This window comes from Hyla sarda, chromosome 5, assembly GCF_029499605.1.
Source record: "Hyla sarda isolate aHylSar1 chromosome 5, aHylSar1.hap1, whole genome shotgun sequence".
Taxonomy (NCBI): domain Eukaryota; kingdom Metazoa; phylum Chordata; class Amphibia; order Anura; family Hylidae; genus Hyla; species Hyla sarda.
In genome coordinates, this window is record NC_079193.1 from 18886207 (window position 1) to 18902414 (window position 16208).

The 16208-nt window shown below is 47.5% G+C and overlaps 1 protein-coding gene across 2 annotated transcripts in view; it reads right to left on the bottom strand.

The window, feature by feature from the left end:
- UMAD1 (UBAP1-MVB12-associated (UMA) domain containing 1) overlaps window positions 1-16208 on the bottom strand; it is a 36212-nt gene that overhangs the window by 11927 nt on the left and 8077 nt on the right. For both annotated transcript variants that reach the window (XM_056518930.1, XM_056518931.1), the window contains exon 3: window positions 2148-2224. In XM_056518930.1, the coding sequence (XP_056374905.1) occupies window positions 2148-2224 (77 nt within the window). The remainder of the gene's footprint in view (window positions 1-2147; window positions 2225-16208) is intronic.

Consider the following 16208-nt stretch of genomic DNA (forward strand, 5'->3'; position numbering starts at 1 on the left):
TTTATTTTTTATGTTTTGGAATACTTAATATTCCAAAGCATTGCAGTTATATGCTGCCTGCCAGTTTTACACTGCCCCTGGCATGTCCTGACGGCAATCACTGGGGCAGACCTGGGGGTCCTTGTAAAAAACCCACGGCTGCCCAGGTAACTAGTAGCACCCCGCAATCATTGCGGGGTGCGACAGGAGACAGACAGAGGCTGTAAGGGTTAAACTGCCGGGACTGAACTGCCGGGGATCACACACAGCGCCCCGCGATCACACTGCGGAGTGCTGCAGGGAAGACAGAGGGAGCTCCCTCCCTCTGTCAAAACACTTACAGCCCACGGTCACTTCCGACCATGGCTGTAAGGGTTAAACTGCTGGGACTGAAGTTTACTTCGGTCCTGGCAGTGTGGCAGAGTCCTGGCTGTGTGTTACAGCCGAGTCCCTGCCGCGATCTCGTGGGTGCACTGGGCAGCACCCACGAGAACCATGGACGTGTATACTCGTCCTGGTGCGGGAACATGCATCCTGCCTGGACGTGTACACACGTCCATGGTCGTTAATGTGTTAAGAGTCTCCTCTGTCCTCCACTCATGTGTATTAATGGCTCCTGTTTGAACTTGTTATCAGTATAAAAGACATCTGTCCACAACCTCAAACAGTCACACTCCAAACTCCACTATGGCCAAGACCAAAGATCTGTCGAAGGACACCAGAAACAAAATTGTAGACCTGCTGGGAAGACTGAATCTGCAATAGGCAAGCAGCTTGGTGTGAAGAAATCAACTGTGGGAGCAATTATTAGAAAATGAAAGACATACAAGACCACTGATAATCTCCCTCGATCTGGAGCTTCACAAAATGAACACAAGAACGGTGAGCAAAAATCCCAGAACCACACGGGGGGGGGGGGGGGGGGGCTAGTGAATAACCTGCAGAGAGCTGGGGCATAAGTAACAAAGGCTACCATCAGTAACACACTATGCTAGGGATTTAAATCATGCAGTGCCAGATGTGTCCCCCTGCTTAAGCCACTACATGTCCGGGCCCGTCTGAAGTTTGCTAGAGAGCATTTGGATGATCCAGAAGAATTTTGGGAGAATGTCTTATGGTCAGATGAAACCAAAGTAGAACTTTTTTGGTAAAAACTCAACTCATCGTGTTTTGAGGAGAAAGAATGCTGAGTTGCAACCAAAGAACACCATACCTACTGTGAAGCATGGGGGTGGAAACATCATGCTTCGGGGCTGTTTATCTGCTAAGGGACCAGGATGACTGATCTGTGTAAAGGAAAGAATGAATGGGGCCATGTATCGTGAGATTTTGACTGAAAACCTCCTTCCATCAGCAAGGGCATTGAAGATGAAACGTGGCTGGGTCTTTCAGCATGACAATAATCCCAAACGCACCACCCGGGCAACGAAGGAGTGGCTTCGTAAGAAGCATTTCAAGGTCCTGGAGTGGCCGAGCCAGTCTCCAGATCTCAACCCCATAGAAAAGCTTTGGAGGGAGTTGAAAGTCTGGGTTGCCCAGCGACCGCCCCAAAATATCACTGCTCTAGAGGAGATCTGCATGGAGGAATGGGCCAAAATACCAGCAACAGTGTGTGAAAACCTTGTGAAGACTTACAAAAAACGTTTGACCTCTGTCATTGCCAAGAAAGGGTTTATAACAAAGTATTGAGATTAACTTTTGTTATTGACCAAATACTTATTTTCCGCCATCATTTGCAAATACATTTTTTAAAAATTAGACAATGTGATTTTATGGATTATTTTTTTCTCATATTAAGTGGGAGAATTTGCACAATTGGGGGCTGACTAAAAACTTTTTTGCCGCATTGTGTGCATATATTATATATATATATATATATATATATATATATATATATATATATATATATATATAATTGTGTATGTGATATCCACACTAGAGCAGGAACACTCCGCAGAGGCTCCTAGACAGAAGAATTCCTTGAATCGTCCATGCTCCAAGGACCCCAGCGACGCCGCTCGCTTGAAACTCATCCACTTCCATTATTCATTGACCTTTCTTGGATTCCACAGCTTTTAGTTCTGAAAGGCTCTTGGAAGATGGCGGCGAGCCAAGGCCAAAAAGCATTTCTGGAGATCCTGAGCGCAGACGCTCGCGTCCTACGTTACCTGGTAAGGCAGATTGTAGGAGAAATCGCTCCCAGGAAATGGGGGTGTAGAGTCTCTCCGCTCTGCGGGAGTCTGTCCTGTAGGAGACACAAAGGAATGAAATGTTACGTGATCCGTATCTCAGGGCGAATGCAAAATCCGATACTCTCTGCAAAAATTCCTGTAGTCTGGTAAGTGCAGGAAATAGTCTGGATTATCAGGCTAGTGACCCTCTAAGACAGTATTTCACAACCATGGTGCCTCCAGCTGTTGCAAAACTACAACTCTCAGCATGCCCGGACAGCCAACGGCTGTCCGGGCATGCTGGGAGTTGTAGTTTTGCAACTGCTGGAGGATCATGTATATCACAGATAACTTAAGGCAAATACAAATTACATGGCACAATAAGGCAATTAGTCAAACATTAGCCATAAAGGTGGGAAATACCTCTATCTAAAATTGGACCCACTCCGATACCTTTCTAGAGCTGCCATGTAATGTGTACTCTATCTGCAGGGTATCGGACTGGGGGGGTCCAATTTTGGACACCGGCATTTACCACTTTATGCTTCTGTCCCTTGATGAACCCCGTTACAACATAGGACGGAGAAACACGTCAGGATTATAACCCAAATCCAAAGAACTAATTGTGCACTCCACTATTAAATGGGCACTGTCATTAAAACTAATGTTTGCTATTGCATTCCTTATGGTAAGTAAAAAATCTTTCTAATGTACTTTGCCTAAAAAAAATAATGTAGCTTTCTATGTTTTATGTGTGTATTGAAAAAGCTGCCTCTAGATGTCTCCCTACTTGTCCAGAGCACATTTCCCCCTTATGTCTTGCACAGACTTTGGACTCCTGTTGGCCTGGCAGAAGTCCAAAATCAGGAAACGCTGAGGGGTGTGTGTGCAGCCTTAGCCAATCATAGCTCATCTCACACTGAACTGCTCTGGGCTGTGTGTAGCAAAGTGAGGGAGGAAGTTCTCCTCTGTATGGCCTCAGATGATGTCACTCCTGCTGGGGAACGCCCCTTCCCAGTCTGTGAATCTGACTGAGACTGAGCAGAAAATACAGAGCAATATCAAGGTAGAAAACTAAAAAATAATAATAAAAATAAAGGCAGGGGGTGGTTTATCATGATGGGGCAGTGAACGGGGAGGATTATAACATTTAACAAGATCATGTCTGGTACTCTTTAAGGAAATGGGTAGCATCAGGCCGAATGTACGATACGGCTGTAGCCGCTTGGTATCGCTCCCGATCCCACATATGTTTTTGCATCCTTGAAATAAAGACAAGAAGATTTCATATCGGTGAGTGCTACTATTCCTTCTTATGGACTTCTGGAATAAATAGCGGCCACTGCAGGAGAAATGTGGTACTGCATGCTGATCAGCTGATATCTGCAATAAGTGTGGAATAAGTATTTTTTTTATTTTTATTTTTTTATTATTATTGGGGGGGGGGGGGGGGGGCAAATGGCACAAACTGTTAGGCCATGTTCACAAGTGCAGAATTCCACACTGGAATTTCGCAGGAAAGATTCTGCAGCAGCAGAGTCATATTGTATTCAATGGGATTCTGCTGGCTGTGCACACGGCAGAATTTCCGCGCCAGATGTTTCTGGCACGGAAATTCCAATTTCCGTGTCCGCAGAAAGTACCAACCCCTCTATTCTTTCTGCAGAATCCGCACGTAATGCATTGCTGCCTATGAGACGGTGCATTCCCGTACAGTTCTAGCGACGGCATATCATGCCAGGGCGCCCACAGTCTGCGGAATGTCCGCACGGAGCATAAGAGATATGCTTTACAGCAAGCACTCTAGACATCAGCAGCCGTCCCATTTACACGAATGAGAAATGTTTTTTTGGTGTGCTCCGTGACCATTGAAGAGGTCATTCCATGGGGAGGGGAGGCTGAGCTGTGAGCTTCATCTATTGTCTTCTCTACGTACTAATGTCACCTCTCACTGTAATCCCGTACAGATCACTTTCCAGCAGCCTCCTCCTTATTATCACAGACAAAACAGGGATGTCTCAATTTAGCTTTAGGCCTAGTGGTCAGAATGGGAACAACAAGATTCCAGGACTATTTTAAAACATAGATAGTATAATAGAAAATTTAAAAATAAAAACAGCAACAAAATTTTTTTTTTAAATATATATTTAACTTAAATACTTAATTTAACCAATAGGTGATTTTCTGAAGACGCGTTCCCTGATCACAAAGTCCTTATGTCTTGGCGCTGAAGAGCGAGTCCACCTGGGATTACCCTGTATATAAATCTGCTGACTGCTTAGAAATCTTCACATCAGAGAGCGGACAAGTAATCTGCAGATCATCAGAACAGATAATCTCGGGATCAGACGTCTCCTCAGAAAATGTTAAAGATTAAGAACATTTGTTTGCAATAAATGTTGATTAGCTGGGATTAGTCTATGGCAGTGGTCTCCAACCTGCAGACCTCCAGATGTTACAAAACTACAACTCCCAGCATGCCCGGACAGCCGTTGGCTGTCCGGGCATGCTGGGAGTTGTAGTTTTGCAACATCTGGAGGTCCACAGGTTGGAGACCACTGGTCTATAGTATACCTTCCATACGGGGGCCCCGTGTGATGGGAGGGGAAAACAGAGAGGGGCCACATGTGATCGGAGAGGGGAGAAGACAGAGGGGCCACATGTGATCGGAGAGGGGAGGGGAGAAGACAGAGGGGCCACATGTGATGGGAGAAGACAGAGGGGCCACATGTGATGGGAGAAGACAGAGGGGGCCACATGTGATGGGAGAAGACAGAGGGGCCACATGTGATGGGAGAAGACAGAGGGGCCACATGTGATGGGAGTAGACAGAGGGGGCCACATGTGATGGGAGAAGACAGAGAGGGCCACATGTGACGGGAGAAGACAGAGGGGCCACATGTGACGGGAGAAGACAGAGGGGCCACATGTGACGGGAGAAGACAGAGGGGCCACATGTGATGGGAGAAGACAGAGGGGCCACATGTGACGGAAGAAGACAGGGGCCACATGTGATGGGAGAAGACAGAGGGGCCACATGTGATGGGAGAACACAGAGGGGGCCACATGTGATGGGAGAAAACAGAGGGGCCACATGTGATGGGAGAACACAGAGGGGCCAAATCTGATGGGAGAAGACAGAGGGGCCACATGTGATGGGAGAAGACAGAGGGGCCACATGTGATGGGAGAAGACAGAGGGGCCACATGTGATGGGAGAACACAGAGGGGCCACATGTGACGGGAGAAGACAGAGGGGCCACATGTGACGGGAGAAGACAGAGGGGCCACATGTGACGGGAGTAGACAGAGGGGCCACATGTGACGGGAGAACACAGAGGGGCTGATGTGGATTTTATCAGTGTTCTTGTAGCTAGCTATCTTACTCCCGGCCAAATCCGTATACAGAATGTATATACTGAAGTATAGCGAAGTAAATCAAACAGAGCCATGTCGGTTTCAAATGCATTGAGGGGGTGGGGCGTGAAGTCATGAGGGGGCGGGGATATGACGTCACGAGCTCCCGGCGCCGACTCCATCGTTCGTAACACTTTGTTCTAAACACTGAGCAACGGAGTACCCCTTTAACTTCTACTCTGGTAGCCTCAGGACTATTGAATTTCCTGATTATTGAAGAATTGCCCTACAAGGAAGAAAATGGCAACTAAATACATGTTGGATTAGTCCTGATCCTGGAAACCACACCACGGTGCAACATGCAAAAATCACACATATGTTTTCTACCATTGACGTCCACATGGTGAGGATGGTGAAGAGCTTCATACATGTGTACATCAGACCGGAGCCGCTATCAGGTGCTCTCTGGTAATCCACTATAGACTATAAAGTGGCGGATGAAAGGACTTTTACAGTATAAGCTGAGGATGTGGTTACAGTAACACACTGGGGGTGAAGCAGATGCTAAAAAGTTAATATGTCTAATAATTTCAGCTATTTCACATGGTTCAGCTTAGTGAATCACGCTGCAGTACATTTCCAGGGACTGTATCATCAGAATCTTAAGCATAGGGCGGTATTTCAAGAATTTAATTCCAATTTTAAGGTAAAAGGTTTGTGACCTATGGTAAATGCTGCCCCGGCTACATACAATACACACATCATATTAATGCTCAGTGGGCATACCAACAAGAAAGGCAGGGCTGTGATCTTTGTATAAAGACCAGACATGTTTGTATAAAGACTAAAGACCAGAAACCAATACGGACCCCAGACCAGACCCTCTCCAGCTATACAGATCCCAGACCAGACCCCCTTCACCTATACAGAACAAAGACCAGACCCCCTCTACCAGTACAGACCAGATTCCTTCTAACTAAGCAGACCCCAGACCACACTCCCTCCATCTATACAGACCCCAGACCACACTCCCTCCATCTATACAGACCCCAGACCACACTCCCTCCATCTATACAGACCCCAGACCACACTCCCTCCATCTATACAGACCCCAGACCACACTCCCTCCATCTATACAGACCCCAGACCACACTCCCTCCATCTATACAGACCCCAGACCACACTCCCTCCATCTACACAGACCCCAGACCACACTCCCTCCATCTATACAGACCCCAGACCACACTCCCTCCATCTATACAGACCCCAGACCAGACCCAATACCAGATTCCCTCCACCTATACAGACCTCAGACAAGACCCCCATCCATACAGATCCCAGACCAGACCCCCTTCACCTATACAGAACAAAGACCAGACAAGACCCCCATCTATACAGATCCCAGACCAGACCCCCTTCACCTATACAGAACAAAGACCAGACAAGACCCCCATCTATACAGATCCCAGACCTGACCCCCTTTACCTATACAAAACAAAGACCAGACCCCCCTCCACCAGTACAGACCACAGACCAGATTCCTTCTACCTAAGCAGACCCCAGACCACACTCCCTTCCATCTATACAGACCCCAGACCAGACCCCCTCCATCTATACAGACCCCAGACCAGACCCCCTCCATCTATACAGACCACACTCCCTCCATCTTTACAGACCCCCACCAACTATACAGACCCCAGACCACACTCCCTCCATCTATACAGACCCCAGACCAGTCCCCCTTTATCTATAAAGACCTCACTCCCTCCATCTATACAGACCCCAGACCAGACCCCCACCAACTATACAGACCCCAGACCACACTCCCTCCATCTATACAGAGCCCAGACCAGACCCCCTCCACCATTACAGACACCAGACCACACGCCCTCCATCTATACAAAGCCCAGACCAGACCCCCTAACCTATACAGAGCAAAGACCAGACCCCCTCTACCAGTACAGACCAGATTCCTTCTTACTAAGCAGACCCCAGACCACACTCCCTCCATCTATACAGACCCCAGACCACACTCCCTCCATCTATACAGACCCCAGACCACACTCCCTCCATCTATACAGACCCCAGACCACACTCCCTCCATCTATACAGACCCCAGACCACACTCCCTCCATCTATACAGACCCCAGACCAGACCCAATACCAGATTTCCTCCACCTATACAGACCTCAGACAAGACCCTCATCCATACAGATCCCAGACCAGACCCCCTTCACCTATACAGAACAAAGACCAGACAAGACCCCCATCTATACAGATCCCAGACCAGACCCCCTTCACCTATACAGAACAAAGACCAGACAAGACCCCCATCTATACAGATCCCAGACCAGACCCCCTTCACCTATACAGAACAAAGACCAGACCCCCCTCCACCAGTACAGACCAGATTCCTTCTACTTAAGCAGACCCCAGACCACACTCTCTTCCATCTATACAGACCCCAGACCAGACCCCCTCCATCTATACAGACCCCAGACCAGACCCCCTCCATCTATAAAGACCACACTCCCTCCATCTATACAGACCCCAGACCAGACCCCCACCAACTATACAGACCCCAGACCACACTCCCTCCATCTATACAGACCCCCACCAACTATACAGACCCCAGACCACACTCCCTCCATCTATACAGACCCCAGACCAGACTCCCTCCATCTATAGACCCCAGACCAGACCCCCACCAACTATACAGACCCCAGACCACACTCCCTCCATCTATACAGAGCCCAGACCAAACCCCCTCCACCATTACAGACCCCAGACCACACTCCCTCCATCTATACAGACCCCAGACCAGACCCCCTCCATCTATAAAGACCACACTCCCTCCATCTATACAGACCCCAGACCAGACCCCCACCAACTATACAGACCCCAGACCACACTCCCTCCATCTATACAGACCCCCACCAACTATACAGACCCCAGACCACACTCCCACCATCTATACAGACCCCAGACCAGACTCCCTCCATCTATACAGACCCCAGACCAGACCCCCACCAACAATACAGACCCCAGACCACACTCCCTCCATCTATACAGACCCCCACCAACTATACAGACCCCAGACCACACTCCCACCATCTATACAGACCCCAGACCAGACTCTCTCCATCTATACAGACCCCAGACCAGACCCCCACCAACTATACAGACCCCAGACCACACTCCCTCCATCTATACAGACCCCCACCAACTATACAGACCCCAGACCACACTCCCTCCATCTATACAGACCCCAGACCAGACTGCCTCCATCTATACAGACCCCAGACCAGACCCCCACCAACAATACAGACCCCAGACCACACTCCCTCCATCTATACAGAGCCCAGACCAAACCCCCTCCACCATTACAGACCCCAGACCACACTCCCTCCATCTACACAGACCCCAGACCAGACCCCCTCCATCTATACAGACCACAATCCCTCCATCTATACAGACCCCAGACCAGACCCCCACCAACTATGCAGACCCCAGACCACACTCCCTCCATCTATACAGAGCCCAGACCACACTCCCTCCATCTATACAGAGCCCAGACCCCCTCCACCATTACAGACACCAGACCACACTCCCTCCACCAATACAGACACAATACCAGATTCCCTCCACCTATACAGACCTCAGACAAGTCCCCCATCCATACAGACCCCAGACCAGACCCACCTATCTATACAAACCCCGCACCCTGTCAATACAGACCCCACCACCCAGATGCTTCAAAAGAGCTGGCAACTATGGTGTTACACCAAACCAAAAAATGGCTATATAATGTAAATTTAGTAAATGTTGTATTCAATGCTGTTGCTAATGAGTTTAAGATGTTGCCTAGCAACAGGTACAGTGCCCACCGGTGACCCCCATGGATGTCTATGGTCCACAGGAGCTCAGTGAGGTCACCTACAATACTCCCATACCATTATCAGTCCTGAGTCCTAATAGAACTGTAACAAACCCTCAGCTGTGAGAATTATTACATCTGTATATGTTTTTAGACTCTGGATTTAGAAGAGATAGTTCCCATTCAATGAGAGCAAGCAGAGATAGTGAGGAATTAACCCCAACACCCCAATGGCAGGGAACAGATTGCTGTGTTGAGAAATGTCCAAACTATTACAATATAACATGTTGATCCTGCATGGTGAACACCTTAAATGAAAACAAAAGATCCAATATCAGAATTTTTGGTCACCTGACAACCTAGAAACGAGGAATAGAAAACGATCAAAAAGTCCCATCTACCCAAAAATGTAACAGATAAAAACTATAGATCTACCTGGAAGAAAACAAACCCTTGTATGGCTCCAAAAACAGAAAGATAATAAAGTTATAGGGGTCAGAACATGGCAATGCAAACATTTTTTTTTTTGAAGCTCTAAAGGGGTACTCCGGTGAAAACCCCCTTTTTTTTTTTTTTAATCAGTTGGTGCCAGAAAGTTAAACAGATTTGTAAATTACTTCTATTAAAAAAATCTTAATCCTTCCACTACTTATTAGCGCCTGTATACTACAGAGGAAATTCTTTTCTTTTTGGATTTCTCTTTTGTCACGACCACAGTGCTCTCTGCTGACCTCTGCTGTCCATTTTAGGAACTGTCCAGAAAAGAAATCCAAAAAGAAAAGTAGGGATCGACCGATATAGATTTTTTAGGGCCGATACCGATAATCTGTGGCCTTTCAAGCCGATAGCCGATAACTTATACCAATATTCCGGTATAAGTTATCGGCTATTTCTGAGCTGTCACAGTGCGCACTGACGGTGACGTCGCGTTGAGAACGTCACTCGTTATTGCGCAGCGCACAGCGCAACACAGGACGACGCAGGAGCCAGAAGTAGCGCAGACCCCGGGAACAGGTAATTATAAAACCGGGGATAGGGGAGGCAATGGGACAGCGGCGGTCTCTGGCCGGGGCGGTGTGGTGGGGCATTATCGGATTATCGGCAAGGTAATTGCCGATACCGATAACGTCCAAAATCGTGAATATCGGTCGATCCCTAAAGAAAAGCATTTCCACTGTAGTATACAGCCCCTAAAAAGTCTCATAATAGAAGTAATTTACAAATCTGTTTAAACGGGTTCTCTGGTGCTTACACATCTTTTCCCCTTTCCAAAGGATAGGGGATAAGATGCCTGATCGCGGGAGTCCTGCCGCTGGGGACCCCCATGATCTTGCACGCGGCACCTCGTTTGTAATCAGTCCCCGGAGCATGTTTGCTCTGGGTCTGATTACTGGCGACCACAGGGCCGACGGCGTGTGACGTCACGCCTCCGCCCCCGTGTGATGTCACGCCTCCGCCCCCTTGTGACGTCACGCCTCCGCCCCCGTGTGACGTCACGCTCCGCCCCCGTGTGATGTCACGCTCCGCCCCCGTGTGATGTCACGCTCCGCCCCGTGTGATGTCACGCCTCCGCCCCCGTGTGATGTCACGCCTCCGCCCCTCAATGCAAGTCTATGGGAGGGGGCGTGACAGCTACTACAGAGGAAATGCTTTTTTTTTTGGATTTCTCTGATGTCATGACCACAGTGCTCTCTGCTGACCTCTTCTGTCCATTTTAGGAACTGTCCAGAGCAGCATATGTTTGCTATGGGGATTTTCTCCTGCTCTGGACAGTTCCTAAAATGGACAGCAGAGGTCAGCAGAGCACTGTGCTCGTGACAGGAGACAAATCCAAAAAGAAAAGCATTTCCTCTGTAGTATACAGCCGCTAAGAAGATTTTTTTTAATTAAAGTAATTTAAAAATCTGTTTAACTTTCTGGCACCAGTTGTACCCGGAGTACCCCTTTAACATATCATTTCATGGATTTTAGAAAGTGAACAGGTTTAAAAAGGATATGGAGAAAATGCAAATTGCTGCGCCGGGAAGGGGTTAATGGACGCTGCCTCTTCGTCGCCAATGTGATCTCTATCCCTTTCCTGGATAAACTGGTTCCTAACAATGTTATAGGCTGTAACACAAACAGAAGAAAATCTCTGTCTCCACAATGTTCCCCGACTTTCTCATCTTATACAAACAATAGTTGTGTGCGGCGCTTGTAATAGTGCTGGAGTGTAAGAGCAACGGCGAGTGATATCGATGGATGTAAATGCATCTGAAGAGATGTGACATTAACCCCTTAAGCACTCAGTTTTTTTTTTTGCACTTTTCCTTTTTTGCACTTTCGTTTTTTCCTCCTTACCTTTTAAAAATCAAAACTCTTTCAATTTTGCACCTAAAAATCCATATTATGGCTTATTTTTTGCGCCACCAATTCTACTTTGTAATGACGTCAGTCATTTTACCCAAAATCTATGGCGAAACGGAAAAAAAAATCATTGTGCGACAAAATTGAAGAAAAAACGCCTTTTTGTAACTTCTGGGGGCTTCCGTCTCTACACAGTACATTTTTCGGTAAAACTGGCACCTGATCTTTATTCTGTAGGTCCATACGGTTAAAATGATTCCCTACTTATATAGGTTTGATTTTGTCGTACTTCTGGAAAAAATCATAACTACATGCAGGAAAATTAATACGTTTAAAATTGTCATCTTCAGACCCCAAATAACTTTTTTTTATTTTTGCACGTACAGGGCGGTATGGGGGCTCATTTATTGCGCGGCTAAAAATTATTTTTTGGCGGTACCATTTTTGTATTGATCAGACTTTTTGATCACTTTTTATTCATTTTTGCATGATATAAAAAGTAACCAAAAATACGCTATTTTGGACTTTGGAATTTTTTTTCGTGTACGCCATTGACCGTGCAGTTTAATTATTGGTATATTTTTATATTACGGACATTTCTGCACGTGGTGATACCACATATGCTTATTTTTATTTACACTGTTTTTTTTTTTATGGGAAAAGGAGGGTGATTCAAACTTTTATTAGGGAAGGGGTTAAATTATCTTTTTTAATTTTTTTTTTGCAATGTTAAAGCTCCCATAGGGGGCTATAAAGCTGCACACACTGATCTTTTACATTGATCAGTGGTTTCTCATAGGATAACATTGATCAATGATTCGGCGATTGGAGACCAGGAGATGTCCAGCTGTTCGGGACGCCGCAATTTCGCTGCATCGGTCGCGAACAGCCCACTGAGCTAGCCGGAAGTAGTTTACTTTCACTTAAATGGGCACGGTCACCAACTTAATTTTTTGATATGTTGTAGTACAGTGGTTCCTCATCATACGATGGTAATCCGTTCCAAATGGACCATCGTTTGTTGAAACCGTCGTATGTTGAGGGATCCGTGCAACGTAAAGTATAGGACAGTGGTCTACAACATGCAGACCTCCAGATGTTGCAAAACTACAACACCCAGCATGCCCGGACAGCCAACGGCTGTCCGGGCATGCTGGGAGTTGTAGTTTTGCAACATCTGGAGGTCCGCAGGTTGTAAACCACTGGTAGAGGAAGTTGTACTCACCTGTCCCTGCCGCTCCGGACCGTCACCGCTCGTCACCGCTGCCCAGGATGTCGCCGTCCATCGCTGTCACCGCGTCCCCAGGGTGTCCCCGACGCTCCGGTAAGGCCTCTGCTTCCCCGGCATCTTCTCTCTCCGTCACCGCCATCACGTCGTTACGCACACCACTCCTATTGGATGACGGGACGGCGTGCGCACGACGTGATGACGACGATGGAGAGCGCCGACGATGCAGGGGATCCCGAAGAGGACGCGCCGGAGCCCCGAGGCCATCGTATGAGAGGCCATCGTATGTTGAAATGATCGTATGTTGGGGCCATCGTAGGTCGGGGGGGTCACTGTACTTATGTACTACAACATATCTCTAATATATTGTCTTTATTATTATTTTTTGATTATCATGGTTAAATTTACGTTTAAAAAACGGCCACTAGGGGTCACCCTCCTAGTGGCCGGCTGCACCATGGCGTGACGTCACGCCTGAATTCGGACTGATTGTGGCCTGGCAATCAGTCCTTATTCATTTAGGCTGCTCTCGCTCTCTGCCTGTCACTCCTCCCGCACATGTCGTCGCTGCTGCTGTCCCTGCATGCCCGCTGCCGGACTATGCAGTATCTGTAAGTATCATAATGGAGGGAACAGGATATGCGGGGGGGGGGGGGGGGGGGTTTGTGATGGAGGGAACAGGGATGGGGGGGGGGGGGGTTTGACGGAGGGAACAGTCTAGCGCTGTAGCGCCGCATGGCAGTAACTTCTAGTTTATCTACACAGGGTGCCTCCAGCTGTTTCACTACTACAACTCCCAGCATGCCCTGATAGCCAATAGATGTTAGGGCAAGCTGGGAGTTGTAGTGGTGAAACAGCTGGAGGCACCCTGTGTAGATGAACTAAGGGCGGAAGTGTCGGCCCCAGTAGGCATCAGTGACGTGGTGCCTGCTGGGGAAGTCTGCCTGGTAGCGAACTCACTACCAGGCAGACAAAAAGTAATTTTTAATATAGTAAAAAAAAAATTAAAAGCAGGGAGGGGGGTTAGGGATAGATGGGCAATAGGCAGGGACAGAAAAAAAAAATAGGATGGTGGGAGCTAGGGGTGTGAATCGCCAAGAATTTGGCGATTCGATTCGAATCGCGATACCAGTGTGGCGATTCGATATATCCCGATATATCGCGATACCGTCTAGGTGACGATACATCGTGATATATCCCGATACATCGCCCACCTGGGAGCATTCATAGATCCCAATAGACGCCGCTGTCAGCTTTGACAGCGGCGATCTAGTACTCCGGTGCTCACTTTTCTCATGTTATCCCGTCCGGGCTGCAAAATAAAATAAAACGCACTTTCTCTTACCTGCCAACGAGCCCCCGGAGCTCCGGTACACTCCGGTACAGGTGTTCGGTCCCCGGGCTGTATTCTTCTTACTTCCTGTTAATCCGGCACGTCACATGGAGCTTCAGCCTATCGCCAGCAGAGGCGGGACATCGCTGCGGCCAGTGATAGGCTGAAGCTCCGTGTGAAGTGCCGGACTAACAGGAAGTAAGAAGAATACAGCCCGGGGACCGAACACCTGTACCGGAGCTCCGGGGGCTCGTTGGCAGGTAAGATAAAGTGCGTTTTATTTTATTTTGCAGCCTGGATAGGATAAAATGAGAAAAGTGCGCACCGGATACTCCTTTAATAGCCAGCCGCGGCGATTGCCGCATGCTGGCTATTAGCGGCGGCCCCCGGCTACTGAAATCAGCCGGGGGGTCGCATAGTACGGAGTGGGCACGAGTCGGAGCCCGCTCCATACACCCAGAGCGACGCCGTGTCAGATCCGGCCTGCCCGGCTCCACAAATGTGGAACTTTTATCTCCTGATGCCCAAGACATGACATGCTGTTCCAGGCGTCCGCAGATAAAAATTCCACATCCCTAAAAGAATCGATTCAAAAATATTTTGAATCGATTCTGTATCGGCAAATGAAAAAATCGCGATTATCGCGAGAATCGATTTTTTCTTACATCCCTAGTGGGAGCTACCCTTTAAGATGTGGCGATCAACTTTGAATGTCGCGTCTAAAGGGTTAATAGCGCGTAGCACCGCGATCAGTGCCGCGCGCTATTAGCCACGAGTCCCGGCTGTTGTTAGAGGCCTATGGTCAGACAGAAATTCAAACAGAAAATAACTTCCTGTGGAACATACAGCATCTGATAAGTACTGGAAGGATAAAGATTTTTTAATAGAAGTAATTTACAAATCTGTCTAACTTTCTTGCACCAGTTGATTTAAGAATTTTTTTTTCCACCAGAGTACCCCTTTTAATGTCAGACATGATAATGGAATGATAAGGGATTTTCCAAAGCAACCATTACAGAAGAACCAAACACAGTATACGGCATAATATAGCAGAACTAATGCTGCCACCTTGTGCAGCTGAGGAGAACAGCACATTGTTTTTGGGAGGATTGTTTCATGGACTTGACTCTTTGTGTGACTGCTCTGACCCCCCCCCCCCAATAATCACCAGAACTGGGGTCCATTCCTCCAAGGCTGCAAGACTGTGCCTAGTAGGAGTCTGAATGGATCAATGATTGAACATGTACCCTGCTGCTCCATTCAATATTCGGCATGTTGAAAACTACAACTCCCAGCATGCCTCGACAGCCTTTAGCTCAGTGGTCTCAAACTGTGGCCCTCCAGATGTTGCAAAACTTAAACTCCCAGCATGCCCGGACAGCCGTCGGCTGTCCGGGCATGCTGGGAGTTGAAGTTTTGCAACATCTGGAGGGCCACAGTTTGAGACCACTTCTTTAGCTTCTGGTAGTTTAAAGGGGTACTCCCCTGGAAAACATTTTTTTTTAAATCAACTGGTGCCAGAAAGTTAAACATATTTGTAAATTACTTCTATTTAAAAATCGTAATCCTTTCCTGACCTCTGTTCTCTAATCTCTTGGCTTTTACTTTCTTTACCCTCCTTATTTGCTTCCCTTCCTCCTATTTGTATATGCTTCTTGCTACCGTTTCTGTTGTCTGTAGCTCTTGCACCTTTCTTCTTGTTTCCCCTTAGTCCCATCATCATTGATGTCCTTTTTTACGACTTCTTCTGAGCCACTCCTCTAATCCACTTCATCTTCCCTTAGCTCACTTGTTATTGTTCTTTTATTCCCTCCATCCAATGGTGATCCGTATTATGTTTGAGCAGTATTGTGTGTTTTTTTTTGGACCTACAAGGTCGAATTGTCCGTGACAATTTCTTGCATAACATGCTCTTTGT